A 16170-nucleotide genomic window follows, 5' to 3' on the forward strand; every position below is an offset into this window, starting at 1 on the left:
CATGATTTTATATGTTACTCTAGACCATACATTCAAATTGTTATGTCTTAACTTGTGCCATATATAGGCATTAGTCAACCACATTTTGATTTGAACAATGAACAGAAATTGTCTCCCAATCCGAATAATTTGTTTTGTTTCAGTTCGAAATCATAAACGAAATCGATGATTTGTGGTTCGACTCCAACTTGTACAAGTAAAAATCGAAAAACCAGAACTGTAACTGTAAGCCTCCATGAATTCTCAAGTTCATCATCATGCATACAACAGTACTTACTATTATTAATTATACACATTGAGTTCAATCATTGTTTATTTTATTTTTCCCAATTAGAAAGAGAGAAATTCATGTTATTTTGTACATAATTTTTTTTATAATAAACGATATTTTATTTATAATTTAATAGATGTTAATTACAATTTACAATAAGTGGACTAGTGGTCTATTGTTAACAATAATACACATAACTTCAATCTCTCAATACATCTAATATCGACGCATTCTTAAATTCTTCATGAGTACCAATCCACGTAGCAACTTTGATCTTGATTTTATCACAGCACTCGTCACTGTTGTCTTTTGTATTCTCAAAAATTCTTCGATTTCTCTCTAGTCACACTGACCAACTTATGCCGTGAACCACCACTTGCCAAAAAATTCTTTCCCTCTTGCCGATTAGCTGTCTTAGATCCATAGCGAATAAATCATTCGTTGACTTCGGTACCACCCAAACCAAGTCCAATTTTTTCAAAGCTCTAGCTCACAAGCCGCTCGTGAATGCACAATGAATGAGCATATGATCTTGTGTTCCATATCATTCCTACACAACACAACCAATTGGGGCACATAGCAATTGAGGGTCACTTCTTTTGTATCATCTCCGAGGTCGGCAACTTACCCAGAATCGGTGTCCACGAGAATAACTGGATCTTTGTTGGAACTGGAACCTTCCACATAACATAGAAATAAGGGAAAAAAGGAAAGCTGTTTTCCGGAAAAAAAATGACTCAAAGAAAGATTTGACTGAGAAAAGACCAGAAGAATCCCACTCCACACTCGGTTATCATCTTCCCCTTCAATCAACCTAATCCTATCTCACACACCTAATAACTCAATCAACTCTAATAGCTCTTCATCTCTCACAACCTTTCGAAAATGCATATCCCATGATTGGGAAGACGACAAATTCTCAAAGTGAAAAAATATGATATAGGCATATTATGAACCACGGAAAGTTGAAATAAAGACGGGTAAAGAGATTTAAAAGAAGAATCCACCCACCATATGTCTTCCCAAAGCCTAGCCTTATTACTTCCTCTAACTCTCATCGTCACCAATTGTTGAAAAGTCAAGTAAGCTCGGGAAATAAACTTCCACGTGCATCAGAATGTCACATTTCTTGATAAACCCGCATCCCACCCATTCTCTTGTAACCCATTTTACTCACTATAATCTTCTTCCACAACGTCCCATTTTCCACATACAACCTCCACCACCATTTCCACAACATAGCTTTTTTCTCAAAACAATATTCCCAATACCCCATCCGCCCTTTCCTTTAGGTTTGCACACATGTTCCCAGGCAACCAAATGACTATGTGCATCACCATCAGCTCCATCCCATAAGAATTTCCTTGAAATTTTCTCCATCACGCCCGTTATTCCTTTTGGCACCCTAAAAAGAGACAATAAATCGGGAGTGCGTTTAAAACTGATGTTGTCAACATTAACCTTCCCCCTCTTAACAGAAAAGCTCTCTTCCAACTTGCCAACTTTTTCGACATCTTAGACGGAATGGGTAGGTTCCCAGAACAAGATTTGTGATAGATTTCCTCCTAAGGGAACTCCCAAATACTTAATCGGCCACTTCTCTTCACCACATCCAATTTGCTGAGCTAACAGTTCAACTTCTTCTTCTTCACAGTGGACCACAAGTCCCAAGGTATCCCAAATAATCTCACCTCAGCTATTATAGCACTCAAACACTTCTTCTTCCCTGTTTATTTGTTGCCTCCAGCGCTCAAAGGACAAGGTAACACTCTTCTCCAAAAACCATTTTTTCAATTTTCAAATAAAATGAGGCATCATCTTCGTTGTTTGGCCACCAGATTGCTTTCTTGGCTTGAAATAGAAATATTTCAATGTTCCTCTTGACTGTCTTCCCAAGAGTCTCACGCACCAATTCCCATGATATATTGACACACTCCCTTGTGATTACGAGTGCTTTACTCCATTTCTTAACCAAGCACGGCCGAAAGTGTTCATAAGCATCTATTTTCCCTGAATCGGTGGGATTCGGTCAGAATTTCCCATTCTTCGGTGAATGCCCCAAAAGCTTCTTTTCTTCTCTTGTAGGCATTCCATTATCCCTCCTTTTTTGAATACATTTGGACAAGTTGTTTGCACACATTTCCATCCCCAATCATACCCCCAGCTATTACAGCACCGACATGTAGATGACTTTTATCGCAAACCCGCTTGGTTCAAAATAAGATGACACCAATTTTATTTTATTTTATTTTGATAGAAAACTAATTTTATTATAATATTTTGAGGTTACACCATATGCGCGGATGAGTAATCCACAACAACTTTACAAGAAGATCATCTAAAAGTTCAGCTCTATGACATCATCACACAATTCTCACGACCATACAAATTTCCAGTCCCTGACTAAATCTAAAATACATAAATGATTGTACTCTTGCAAGTTTATCGTCCAAGATGCGAAGATGCCACCAATTTGTATTTGCTAGGTTGAACAAATCAAGCTTAACACTCATGATTTCTGTGTGCGGCTAGGGTTCAGACCGTGGCTAGAATTCAGCGCGGTCAAGGTTCGCAATTAGGATACAAGGCTGGCTAGGGTCGCGGTAGGGTTCATAGCTAGCTAAGATTCAGATCGCGGCTAGGTGTCAGTGCGTGGCTAGGCAATCTACTGGCTAGGGTAGCAGTTAAAGGGCCAAGAGATTATAGAGAAGAAGAAATGAAAGACAGATAGGTTCTGTGGTCGGCGGTGGTCGGTGGTTATCGGAATGGGTACACGATGGTCACCACAAGAGGTTGGGACCGGCGTTAGTCAGGAATAAATGAATAAGCATTTTCGGAAAAAATAGTGGAATAAAAAATGCCTGAGAGGGCGCAGTAGGAGGTCGGAAGTGTTCGGCGATGGACGGTGAAGGGAGACGGTAGTCGGAGGTGGTCGGTAGAAGAGATTGGCGACCAGCGTTAGTCACGTACAGGAGGGAGAAGCATTATCAAACTTTCTCTCTCTAGAAGTTTCATATTTTTATTATTTTGTACATAATTAAATATGAAACTTAATTAGTTTTGACTGTTTTACAACCTTGTGATCGCAAGTTCAGAACATTAATTTTTTCTAACAATCTAAACCTTTCATGAGAGCTGGAAACACAATCAGGCTGAAGAGTTTATCCATGTAACTTGTCAGAAAGCCTTCTCATTTAGCAAACAAATCGAACTAATCAGGATCAGTTCTTGTATTGTTCAATCTGAACAAGTCATTTTTGTTCTTTGAAGGAGTTGCCTCAAAATAAAAACTTATGTGGAATTTGGTCAGAAGTTGTTTTATGTCCAATTGGTCAAGGTTTTGCTACCATAGTATTTGTATTCGTATTTTAACATTTTAGGATATTTTGGGTATCATGAGATGTCTCATCGTCAGTTTTTTGTGGTTAGTATCATCTAATGTTAGAATCAGCTATCTACTTTGAGGTTGAACACCACACCTACATTGTCATTGTGTTCTTGTTTTTTTTTTTTTGATAAGAAACAAACTTTTTATTGATAAAATATCTTAGAGTCTATTACAGAAAGTGGACTAGAAATCCACCGAACGAAATAAAATAAGACTTCTACCAATAAATGTAAGACCAATCTCTAATTAAATCTGAAATCGCTAATCCCTGGAACTCTTTTACTGATCGAATCCAATTGGCGATGTTGATCTTGATAATCTCCCAACAATCTTCTTTTGTTCCTTGAGTATCTTGAAAGATTCGTCTGTTTCTCTCTAGCCATATGGCCCAACATATTCCATGAACAACCATTCGCCAAAAGATCTTTCCTTTTTTTCCGAGAAGCTGTCCTAGGTCCGTGTCGAACAAATCCTTTGCTGTTTTTGGAATAACCCAAACAAGTCTCAATTCTTCCAGTGCCCTAACCCACAACGCATTACTGAAATTGCAGTGAACAAGCAAATGATCCTGTGTCTCCGCCTCCTTACGACACAACACACACCAGTTTGGAGAAAGAGCACAATTAGGCCATCTTTTTTGAATCACCTCGGCTGTAGGTAGTTTTCCAAGAGTAGTTGTCCAAGAGAGAATTTGAATTTTTGTAGGAATAGGTGTTTTCCAAATAAAATTGAAGAAACTGAAATTCAGTGAATTGTTATTGGATTGGAAGAAAGATTGGAACATGGATTTGACAGAAAACTTCCCCGACGGATCCCCTTCCCATACCCGAAAATCATCAACCCCTTCCACCAATCTTACCCTCTCTAAAATACCTAAAAACGTAGACAATTGGTTTATCTCCTCATCTCGAAGTGATCTACGGAAATGCAGATTCCATGATATAGCAGCCGATGGATTATGGAAAGAAACAAAAAAGGAAATTGGCAAGTTATGACAATTTGAAATGATATACAAAGAAGGAAACATGTCCCGAAAAGATGAGTCCCCCCACCAAATGTCCTCCCAAAATCTGATTTTAGTCCCACCCCGAACCTCTAAACGCAACCTTCGGTGATAAGCCGGGTAAGTTCTAGAAATGAATTTCCACGGACATTTAAACGTAACATTTTTCGCCAACCCCGCATCCCAACCGTTTTCTTGCAATCCATACTTGCTCTTAATTACTCTTCTCCACAACGTGTCGTTTTCAACACTAAACCTCCACCACCATTTTCCCAATAAAGCTATGTTTCTCAAGCATATATTCCCCACACCTAACCCACCTCTCTCTTTCGGTCTACAAACATGTTTCCATCCAACCATATGATAGTGTGTTTCGCCTTCATTGCCATCCCAGAAAAAATCCCGCATTGTCTTTTCCCACCCCGCCGCCACTCCTTTTGGAACTTTGAAAAGAGACATGAAATAAATTGGAAGAGCTGTTAAGACTGCAGCGATCAATGTTAGTCTCCCACCCTTTGACAAGAATGCCTTTTTCCAAGTTGCCAATTTCTTCTTTAATTTAACAGTAATGGGTTCCCAGAAAGTTGATTTGAGTGGGTTTCCCCCCAAAGGAACTCCCAAGTATTTTATCGGCCATTGTTCCCTTCTACAGCCGATCGTGTGTGCTATGTCCACCTCAAAAGCCTCATCTTGATTTAAACCCAATAAAGCGCTCTTTTCCCAATTGATCCTTAACCCTGACATATCACAAAATAGTTTGACCACTTGCACCAGAAAATTAATGTCCTCTTCTGTTTTGACGAAAAACAAGGTGTCATCCGCAAATTGTATATGTGAGACTACCACCTTATCTCGTCCCACCTCAATACCGCTGATTAAACTTGATTCTTTTGCTTTGTCAATCAAACTTCCCAACACATCCACTACCATATTAAAAATGAATGGTGATAAAGGATCTCCCTGTCTAATCCCCTTATGTCCCTTAAATTTCCCCCTCGGTCGCCCATTAATCATGACTGAAAAAGATACATTGGATACACAACCTCTCATCCAACCTCTCCACCTATCCCCAAACCCTTTTTTTCGTAACACAAAATCCAAAAAATCCCAATCAACATTATCATATGCTTTCTCGAAATCAATTTTGAGGACCCAACCTTTCTTATTCGATTTTTGTCTTTCCTCGACCAACTCATTCGCAATCAAACAACAATCCAATATTTGTCTCCCCTCAATAAAAGCATTTTGAGATTCCGAGAGTGTGTGAGACAAAATCTTTTTCATTCTTGTTGCCAGAACTTTTGCAATGATTTTATATAAACTCGTGATTAGACTTATAGGTCTAAAATCTTTTACCTTTAATGAGTCGCTTTTCTTTGGGATCAAACAAATGTACGACTCATTAGTCAATCCATTTACAACTCCCCCTTCATAAAATTCCATCAAAACCTTCATCACATCGCCTTTTACAATATCCCAACAATCCTGAAATAGCGCCATAGTGTAACCGTCGGGCCCTGGTGCTTTGCATCTGTCACATTCAAATACCGCCTTCTTGACTTCTTCTTCCATGAAAGGTTTCTCAAGCTCGGACCTCATTTCTTCATCAATAGGTCTCCAATCCAGTCCTTCAATCCCAAACTGCCTCCCATCGCTCTTACTGTACAATGTCTGGAAATAATCGACAATTGTTTTCACAATTTGATCCTCATCCTCTACTATCGTACCATCATCCATTTCCAGTTTAGTAATCATTGCCTTGTTTTTTCTGTGATTAAGTAACGAGTGGAAGAATTTTGTATTTTGATCTCCTTCTTTGAACCACACTGTTTTCGCTTTTTGAAATAACAATCTTTTTCTTCTACACAGCAACTCTTCCAATTCGCATTTGATTTCCTTTTTTTCAGTCGCATCTTCAACATTTTCCCTGCCTTCACTTTCCTTTTCATCCAATCTAACAATTCTGTTTTTTAATTCTGCCTCCCTCAACTCGACCCTCCCAAATTCTTCCTCATTCCATAATCTAATGTCACTCTTAATTGCCCTTAATTTTTTCATGAATATATAACCCTCCCACCCTAGAGGTTGTGGTCTATTCCACCAACTTGAGAACTTTTTCTTAAAATTTTTATCTTGCAACCACATGTTTTCAAACCTGAAAGGACAAGGCCCCCATTTACATTTCTGTGTGTCCAACACTAGTGGAAAGTGATCTGATGTGATGCGTGGCAACACTGATTGTCTGTGATGAGGAAATAGCTCCACCCATCCTCCCAGAAACAGAAATCTGTCCAATCTGCTGCATATTGGTACTGTTCTTAAATTGGACCATGTAAATTTTGCGTTGAGTAATGGTGGATCGATCAATTCCAATTCATGTATCAACATATCAAAACAAGCCATACTTGTTGTGTTAGATTGGCTGTTTATTTTCTCCAACACATTTCTTACAACATTAAAATCCCCCCAAAACACCATCTATCCCCACACAATACTCTCAAACCAGCCAATTCATCCCAAAACTTAGTTCTCAATCGAGCTGTGCACGGCCCGTAAACTGCAGTGAACCACCAGCACTCTTGGTCGTTGACATTTTCAATTCTAACGGAAACTGTAAATTCCCCAATCATGTTTTCCTTGATGACCACCACTCTTGGATCCCACATGACTAATATGCCCCCTGATCTACCCAAAGATGGTAAATAAACCCATTCAACGAACCTTGATTTCCACACTAAAGCTATAAATCTTCTGTCAACCATTTCTTTTTTTGTTTCTTGTAGCACTACTAAATCTGGTTTCTCCTTCCTTAGCATTTCATGAATGAAACATCTCCTTGTTGATGTTCCTCCTCCTCTTATATTCCAAGAAATGATCTTCATAAAATTACCTCTTCTCCCCTATCACCCTGTTTTTTCTTTTCCAACGCCTCTCCCAATTCCACCCTATGAATTCCCAACAGCTGCATACATCCTTTACCTCTATCATACGCAGATGATATCCTCTTCCCTCCACAATCCCACTCTTGCTCGTGAATTTTGATTCCAGAATTACCCAGCTTATCACCAAACACTGTATCACCCTCACTATGACAAACCCTTCCCTCCCCAGATTTTTGGTGATCGAAAAAAGATGAAAAAGATAATGAAGGAGTTGAAGAGCGATTATGAGTAAGAAAATTTTTCCTGATTACCTTATCCGAGGGTGATGCAAAGAGAGGGCCTAAGTCCTCCAATCCCAAGCTTGTATGTGTCGTCTCCTCCGAGCTTGCAGAATTATGAGTTTCCACATCGCTGTAATCACTGTCTTCATGAGACTCAATAGCAATGTTGTCGTTAAATTCCCTGTCCTCCCTTGAATCATTCTGTTCTCTGTCCATTGCTGTTATGTCCAGCCATTGTGAAGTAATATTAGTCACATCCTTGTCTTGGATAGTTGGCCATTCATCGTTTGTTCTCGGTCTTCTCCTTGAATAAACAACCTCAAATTTCTGTTTTTGTGCGCATACTTCCTGAGTAGAACCTTTGCTTTGTGGTTGATTGATCTCTGGTTTGTTCATCGATTGTACTCTCCCCTTGTTGAAACCCTCCATACCTTTCGGGCTGACCCTTTTGAGAATTCGAATCTGTTTGCCCCTTTGCAAATGATTTGGCCCCAACACTTTAGAATCTCTGTTCCCTGTCCTCTCTTTATTGCACGAAAGTAGATGCTGATTCCCGACGAAGACTTCCATCCCCTGAATAATCCGAGTTTTGCTGTAGTTGCAGTCTTTAATTTGTTGAGGTACTTTGTCCCCCCCTACTGTCTCTTTGTCGGATGTTATTTGTGTAGCTCCTTCCCCAACAATCTCGGGTTGTTGTTGTTTTGTTGCGGCGACTGATTCCTTCTCTTTATCTGCTGTCGTGGAATTTCCAGTTAGTTCCTCAATTGGTCTTTTCACCCTACCCCATCCTGCCATTGTTCTAGCACCACCAACTAGTACCTGAGCATAGGATCTTTTTTCATAGACTTGATATGCTGATCTATTAACCGAGTCTACATAAATGCGAACACTCAGCGGACCACTTGGTGTCTGTACTGCCAATGAGCTGTTAATGAAACATTAACACATTCCTTCGTGACAATCAATGCATTGTTCCATTCTTTGCTCAGGCATTGTTGGAAAACTGGATGGGCATCAATGTCCCCGCTCCTTGTGGCTTTTGTGACAATCTTACCATTAAACACTGCTTGTTTATGACTGTGTTTCCTGGCCCATGGAAAATCCCTTTTTAATATTCCTCTATCAAGAATCTTGTCTACAAAATGTACCATGCATTTCCAGCCTTCTTCGTATCTTCCACCTGGGATAATAATTCGCTGTCTGTTTTTAGTTCTCGTAAGTTTCGATACTTCGATGTAGCTTCCTCGACGATTGACAAACTTTTGCACTGATACAACTGCATCCCCACTTCGCATTCTGTTAAAATTTGTAAATGATTTGGGATTGTTGCTGTAGCCCCACATAATCTTCCTCAACCAGTATGCGGTTTGACGATCCACTACCATCTTATAACTTGCGTTGCGAGTTCTTTCTGTTACACAAATGGAGTCACCCCTTTGGCCCACTGAAATCAGAAATAGCTTTTGCTCAATCCTAACCTCCTCGACTGCCGAGGTATTTTTAAAATTACTAAACTCCCTTGTCGACATATCTGATGAGATTGAAAGTTGGAATGAAAATGTTTTTGGTTGGAGGTTTGGTTTAGTAAACGACAAAATGCAAAAGAAGAAACCAGATCGCCAATAAATGGACGGAAATGGTCAAATAGTCGGAATAAAACGAGGGAGGTCACCGGAATATCATATCGAAGGAAGGTTTGTGTATTGGTAATAGGGTATGATAAGATTAAAAAGGGTGTCGACGGCCAACGGCCGTCGCCGGTGACTGTCGAAGGTGAAGACCGACTGAAATCAGTGGTCGGAGTTTTGGTAGGGTGGAAGAAGATTCCGGTTAAGTGGGCGGTGGAAAAGACAAGGGAGCATTTTCGAATTTTTCTCTCACTAAAATTTTTTTATTGATGGAGAAATTTATGTTCGTGTCATTGTGTTCTTGTTTGTCTTCTTACTTCTTTTTTTCCTGTTTAATGTGTCAGTTGTTTCATTGTCCTTTTCGTGTTTCTTTGCATTTGCTTTTCTTGAGTATTTGTTTCAACCACGGTTTTACTTTTGTTCTTCTACAAGGTAGGAAAAAACATGAAATTTAATAAAATTGCTGAAAATTCCAAATTCAATTGAACGAGATCCAATAAAGTAGCGACTTATAAAGTTGTGAGCAAGTAATTACATTCTTATATTCTTCTTTCCATCAAATGTTTGGCAGTGTTTTAGTGCTTTGAGAAAGTGTATTAACTGAAATCGTAAGGGAAAATGTGATGTATGATTGGATTTATTTTTTTAAGAAGGCATCTTTTACTGCAGATGTCATGTCATAAAAACATTGGCTGTGTTACTCATGCCGCATCATATATTTCTGGTCATTTTAATGTGAAATATTTTAAAATTATAAAGATGATATAAGGAGATAAAATATAATCAATCATAAATGAGTGTTTTGGGGATTGATAGAAAGTTCAATTAAAAATAAAAAATATTCTGAAAGATATAAATTGAAAGATAATATATTTCACAGACATTTTATTAGACAATGTGATGTGGATTTGACTTTATTTTGCCAGAATGGCGGGGGCAGTTTTGAAAAATGCTTCCAAACATTGGCCATTTTTAGAGTATTTTATCAGTTCTTGAACTTCTTGATTTATATTGTTGAGTTGTAAAAAAAGCAATCTTGTTTAATTCAGATCACTTGAATCTTGGATCCTAAAATGTGTACTAGATTCTTTAAAGTCCCAAATCCTAGCTACCTTCCACTTCAAGGTTTTGATTTCCATACTTCTCGCATTAATTTAGTGGTCCATTCAATTCTCGCTTCAAAGTTTAACTGTGGGTAGCAAAAGAAATTTGCAATAAACCCCCAGATTTTTTATTTGTCAGGATTCGTCTCCAAATATTCGAAATTTTTACAAGTTAGTCCTTAAGTTTAGGACATTACAAGTTGAACCTGAAAATTCATTTCCTTAAATTTAGGGCATTACAAATTGAACCCAGAAAATTATGTAAACCAAGATCTAGCTTCCAGGGATCTGTTTTGTTATCCTGGTTACTGTGGTGGAATTTAGAATTTAGAAGAAAGTGTTTGGAGTATTAAAACTCTGTCCTGCTGCTAGATTTTCAGAATCTTATCGCCTTTTTAGAATTTATGGCTTTCTGCAACATTTTTTTAGTAGGTAGGACCATAGATCCTTTGAGAAGTAGTCCATGATTAAATCAATTTTCATATGCATGCTTAAGCATTTTAGCTTTTTAACACATGGTTGAACACTTGAACTCCAAATTCAATAGAATAACAATAAGCTACCCATTTAGGATATTATATCTTCGTAAAATCAGTAACATTAAAAATATGTGAATCATTTTAGTCGCACAATATATATTTAGGAAGAGAGATACAGCCGTACTGATATAATTTGAAAAGGTGCAGGAGCTTATAAATTTAACAACCAACCTTTGTCTCAAATCCAAATAGGTTGGAATAAAAGCAGATATAATGTGCAAATAGGTACATATGGCCCTGCAAGAACAAATCATACAATCTATGATTAAAGTCGGAACCTCAATGGCCTTAAATAAAATCGCTTGCTTAAAAAAACTTATAAGATAATCAAGCAAAAATAGTAGGCCCAACACAACGTCTGAGTAAATCATGGAAATTCACGTTATAAAAAATAAATATACCTGTGGAGAGAAATATATATCACTTTTTTAAAAAAATGAAAATGAGCAAAGTAGCTTAATTATTCAAAGATAATTAATTACCTGAAGAAGAAAATTCTCTTGTAGTGCACAGTTGAAATCTTGAATGAGATCCTATAGAACTCCAGGTAAACAAAATTAAATCACGTGTGCTGACCGAATAAAAGATAGCAAAAAAATTCAGAAAATATGGTGTCTCAAAACATATATAAGAGTTCCATCCATTATTCTCATATCATCACAATACAAGACTTAATTTAAAATCAGTTAGGGTTTGCAACATGGATCTCGTCTCCTCTCCATTATGCTCTCCAGTCATGAACAAATAAAAGAGTTCACATGCTCTGAAATCTGGTTGCGAAGAATGATGACAGCATAAATGCTAAATAAAAAGGAATAGACCCAAAGTTTAAAAAAAACAAAAAGAAGTCGATAGACAGACTTCTTGTCCAGTTTCGTCGAAAGGAGACACTTTAAGAAATGAATATTATTGGTTTCCTCTTAACTCAAGTTGCATCAGACTCCAATTCTATCTTTGATATCTCAACTTTCTCATTTTATTGAATGTTTTCACAACCAATTTCTCAAGCAATTGCATGAAAAGCATTCCAAGATAAAATAATTTTGCTCATGAACTTTAAGTCTCCATAACTATCTGATTTTTAGAGATGATCTATCAAAACTGTATCCTCTACGCAAAACTAGCAAAATAATTTGGTATGCACATTGGTCCTCAATAGATGAACTAAATGGAATGGTAGGTGTTACCAAACTTTGATGAATCCATGATCTCCATTCAAGGCACTGAAGTGAATGGCAGATCAGAGAAAATTATGAAGATGATAGTACAAAATTCGAATGTTATTTGAACTTTAGTGACGATAATGATTTGCACTTCTTATACACAAACACAGTTCTAGAGACAATAAAAGAAGCTTATTCAAACAAATAAGTTTGTTCTTGAAACTTCATAGTGCACAAGTACTGAAACTAAAAAAACATGATGAAAAGCAATGATAAATCAAGTAAATCTGGGAAAAAAGAAGAAAAGAAAAATTCAAATGAAAAAAACCTACTCACTTCATCAGGTGGAAGACGAAACAGCTGCCTGTATTCTTCAACCTTCGAAACAAAATGACTCTGAAAGAAAATCATGGCACTTACCATCAGCCAATGCATTTAAAGAAAGATCCAGGAGCACCATTATTTTGATGTTGTGTAAAGGTTGTTCTCACGTGAGGAGAATAAAAATGCATAGAGGGGAGGAAGGAAGTATCTTCCCCTATTGGATATATTCTTTCTAGTCAACAAAAACAGTTGAACCCACTAAAACTTCGCATCATTTAATAAATATATTTCGACTAAAGTCGGATTGGACGATCACAGTGAAAGAAAACTTTAAAATATTCAACAAGAACGTTCGAGATTTCTTCCCCAATAACACTGGCTCATCGGAAATTTCCATTCCTCTCTTTACGACGATCGGCATGCCGACCACCCCCCCCCCCCCCAACCAACCCGATCAATATCCAATAACAACAACAATATCAGAAATGTGCAAGTTGTAGCATCGCGATTACGCTTAAAAGCACAAAAGAGACCTTCGAATCGAGCTGTTTCGAAGGACTTGGCACGGAATTGAACGACTGTTCTGGTGATTCAGCTGAAGGTTCGCGCGACGGTTCTTCGGCGGCCTCGGAAAAATTCGATGAGGCACTATGATTCACCATGGATTGGGCAGTCGGAGGAGAAGCGGCGAGAGTGAGATCCGTCATGTTCTCCGACGCTACTGCCGCCATACCAGCACTGACTGTCGGTTAGCTCGATCGCCTATTAACGAAGTCCATGTGCGTTTGAAAAAGAAGTCTTTGCATCGTCCACTTCCGCTTGACGCCGTTTGCGAAGACATCGAATGGCCTTATTTATCCAAGCCCATTTAAAGAGTTTGGTCCGTTCCAGCCCAAACTGTTCGGCCCGTTATTGTTTCCCAGTCATGCCGGAAGTTGTTTCTTATTACCAGTTATTATGCACACGTGATGTATGTATACAATCTTTTTTATCATTATCGATGGATTAAAGTGAAATTTGACAAATTATAGATGGACTAAATTGATATTTGAATGGTTGAAATTAAAAAAAATATAAAAGTGTGTGTTGAAATTTTAAAAAAAACAAAAGTATAATATTAGTATCATATAAAGGTAAAATTGAAAAAAAACTTGTGTCCTCTCTAAGTAGTTATTATTATATCCTTACACTTAGTAATAGAGTATAGATATTATTATTATTCTTATATTTTTTTGTCATAATTTATTTCTATCAATATCAATAGTTAATATTGTTTTATTTAGTACATATAGGCTACGTTTGGTACGTGTGATGAGATAAGCAAATGATTAGTAATCAGAGTGATTAAAAAAAGAAATATATGGATTAATAGTAAAGTAGGATAAATAATATGGTGTTTGGTATGCTTTTAAATTGATGGACTATTTTTGTAAACATTAATGGATTGACCTAAATGCCCTCAGTGCTATTTACATCTCTATTGTTAGCTTATTTGTAGGTAGGCATTCTTTGTTTAAAATAAATATGTAGGCAGACATTTATTGTATATATTGAAAAAGTTGTAAAATTTTTAATAGTAGGGTACCAACTTGAGGCACGGGATTTTCTTCCACCACCGACATCCTAACCCTTACCTCCTCTGTTGCTGGGGAAATCTCTTTCTGGTTTATGCAGAAGGATGAGAAGTTTTCTACGGTGCTCCATGGTGGCAACAAACTCAACAACAAACTGGAAATTGATGTGTAATCACCAAACAAATGGCAGGAACATTGTGAACTAACAAATTTCATTTAATGGAAATGCGATTGAAAGACATGGATGTTAACCAAAGAACATAATGCAAAAATGAGATTTCAATTTTCAATTCTCTAAAACGCCACACGTTTTTTGTTTAACAACTGTAATTTTCAAAAGTAAAAAAATTTCTTAAATAATGAAGTCTACTGTCATAGCAATTACTTATTACAGGTTGTTAATGAGAAGGAGGGAAATTACTTTCTTTTTCACTCTAGTAAACAAATGCCGGAGACGGTGGTTCAAAAAGTTTGGGGTAAATTCAAAAGTAACCCAACCTCACTTCCATACCATAGCTGAAGCTTCCATACGGTCGCAGATAGAAACAATGAAACGAAAATTCAGCAGCAATCAGTGTTAGTTCACCAACAAAGAAGCGAGAAAACTAAGTACTCGACCAAAAAAACGCATACGACATTTACCTCCACAAACGGATGCTTTACAGAAGGGATACAGAAGACAGAAAAGTAGTTCACTCTTCAACACTTTCGAAGCCTGAAGAAATATGAGAGGCAGCCATTGAAGATGAATGATTAGGCTTTTGTTTTTTGGGGTCGGTGAGGTAAAAGGGTAAAAAGGGTAGGTGAAGCAATAATTTGCTTACTGTTCATTTCAGGATTGTATATATCACGTGAAAATTGAGATTACTGTCTCTTATTTTCATTCATGTACAGTGTGTGTATCACGGGCTGCAGGTTATCACATCTCAACTTAAAAACGTGTCAAACAAGGGATGATATGTTAGTCTTTCCTTAGTCCTCCAACAATCAATCGTACCAAACGCAGTCATAAAGTTTGTTTGCACTGTATTTTTGTGGGCTTGTTAGATGTCGTTTGACACTAGTTTGTGAAAATAAATAAAAATTTTTGTGGGCTTGTTAGATGTCGTTTGACACTAGTTTGTGAAAATAAATAAAAATTTAACTTCTAAAAATTATAGCAACTTGAATCTCCTATTTGACCGTTAGTTGTGTTCTCTTCGGTTGGATGACAAAAACACACACTTAACCAAAAACTAAAGATGAAAATAAGAAAAACTTCTATTTAATATATACTATATTATTAAGTGTGAGCACATGATAATAACTATCTAAAGAGGACATCAATTCTTTTTCCATTTTTACCCTTATATGATACTAATATTACATTTTTGTTTTTTTTTTTTTGTAAAGTTCAACACACACTAAATTTTTTTATTTCAACCATTCAAATATCAATTTAGTCCTTCCATAATTTGTCAAATTCAATTTAGTCCGTCAATAAAAAAGATTATACACACTCACACGCGTGCGTGTGCAGAGTAACTAGTATTTATAAAGTTTGGTTGCACCAAATTTTTGTGGGACGGTTAGATGTCCTTTGACACCAATTTGTGAAAATAAATAAAAATTTAGCTTCTAAAAATCAAAGCTAATTGAATCTCCAATTTGACCGTTAGTCAAAGTCTCTTCATTTAGATGACGAAAATACAAAGTTAAGCAAAAACAAAAGATGAAACTAAGAAAAACATCAAATGTCATGAATAATCAATTATGTTGTTGAGAACGGAAATTAACATCTTTGAAACTCAAAGTAACAAAAATAAAGCTAAATGATCGTTATTGAACAATAGGAATTAACAAAAGCTACTGAAACAAAAATTTAAATTAAAAAATGAAGTTGAAATTTATGAACTTTTGGAGAGAATATTTGTTGAAATTGAGGAGTTGTTAATAATTGATGAGTGATGATCCTTCAAATCCATCTTCATTCTCTTTTTTTCGGTTTTTCGAGCATATATAGAATTTTGATATG

The 16170-nt window shown here is 36.9% G+C and overlaps 1 protein-coding gene across 1 annotated transcript in view; it reads right to left on the minus strand.

Annotated features, from left to right (window-relative positions):
• The window catches only part of LOC140823408 (protein VASCULAR ASSOCIATED DEATH 1, chloroplastic), a 32600-nt gene extending 19186 nt beyond the window's left edge, over nt 1-13414 (minus strand). The window contains exons 1-4 of the mRNA XM_073184741.1: nt 13116-13414; nt 12595-12654; nt 11578-11628; nt 11267-11332 (exon numbers count right to left, since the gene is read on the minus strand). Of these exons, the coding sequence (XP_073040842.1) occupies nt 11267-11332; nt 11578-11628; nt 12595-12654; nt 13116-13313 (375 nt within the window). The 5' untranslated portion in view covers nt 13314-13414. The remainder of the gene's footprint in view (nt 1-11266; nt 11333-11577; nt 11629-12594; nt 12655-13115) is intronic.
• Between the last annotated feature and the right edge of the window lie 2756 nt (nt 13415-16170).

The sequence above is a fragment of the Primulina eburnea genome, chromosome 2 (assembly GCF_022965805.1).
Source record: "Primulina eburnea isolate SZY01 chromosome 2, ASM2296580v1, whole genome shotgun sequence".
In the NCBI taxonomy this organism is placed as follows: Eukaryota; Viridiplantae; Streptophyta; class Magnoliopsida; order Lamiales; family Gesneriaceae; genus Primulina; species Primulina eburnea.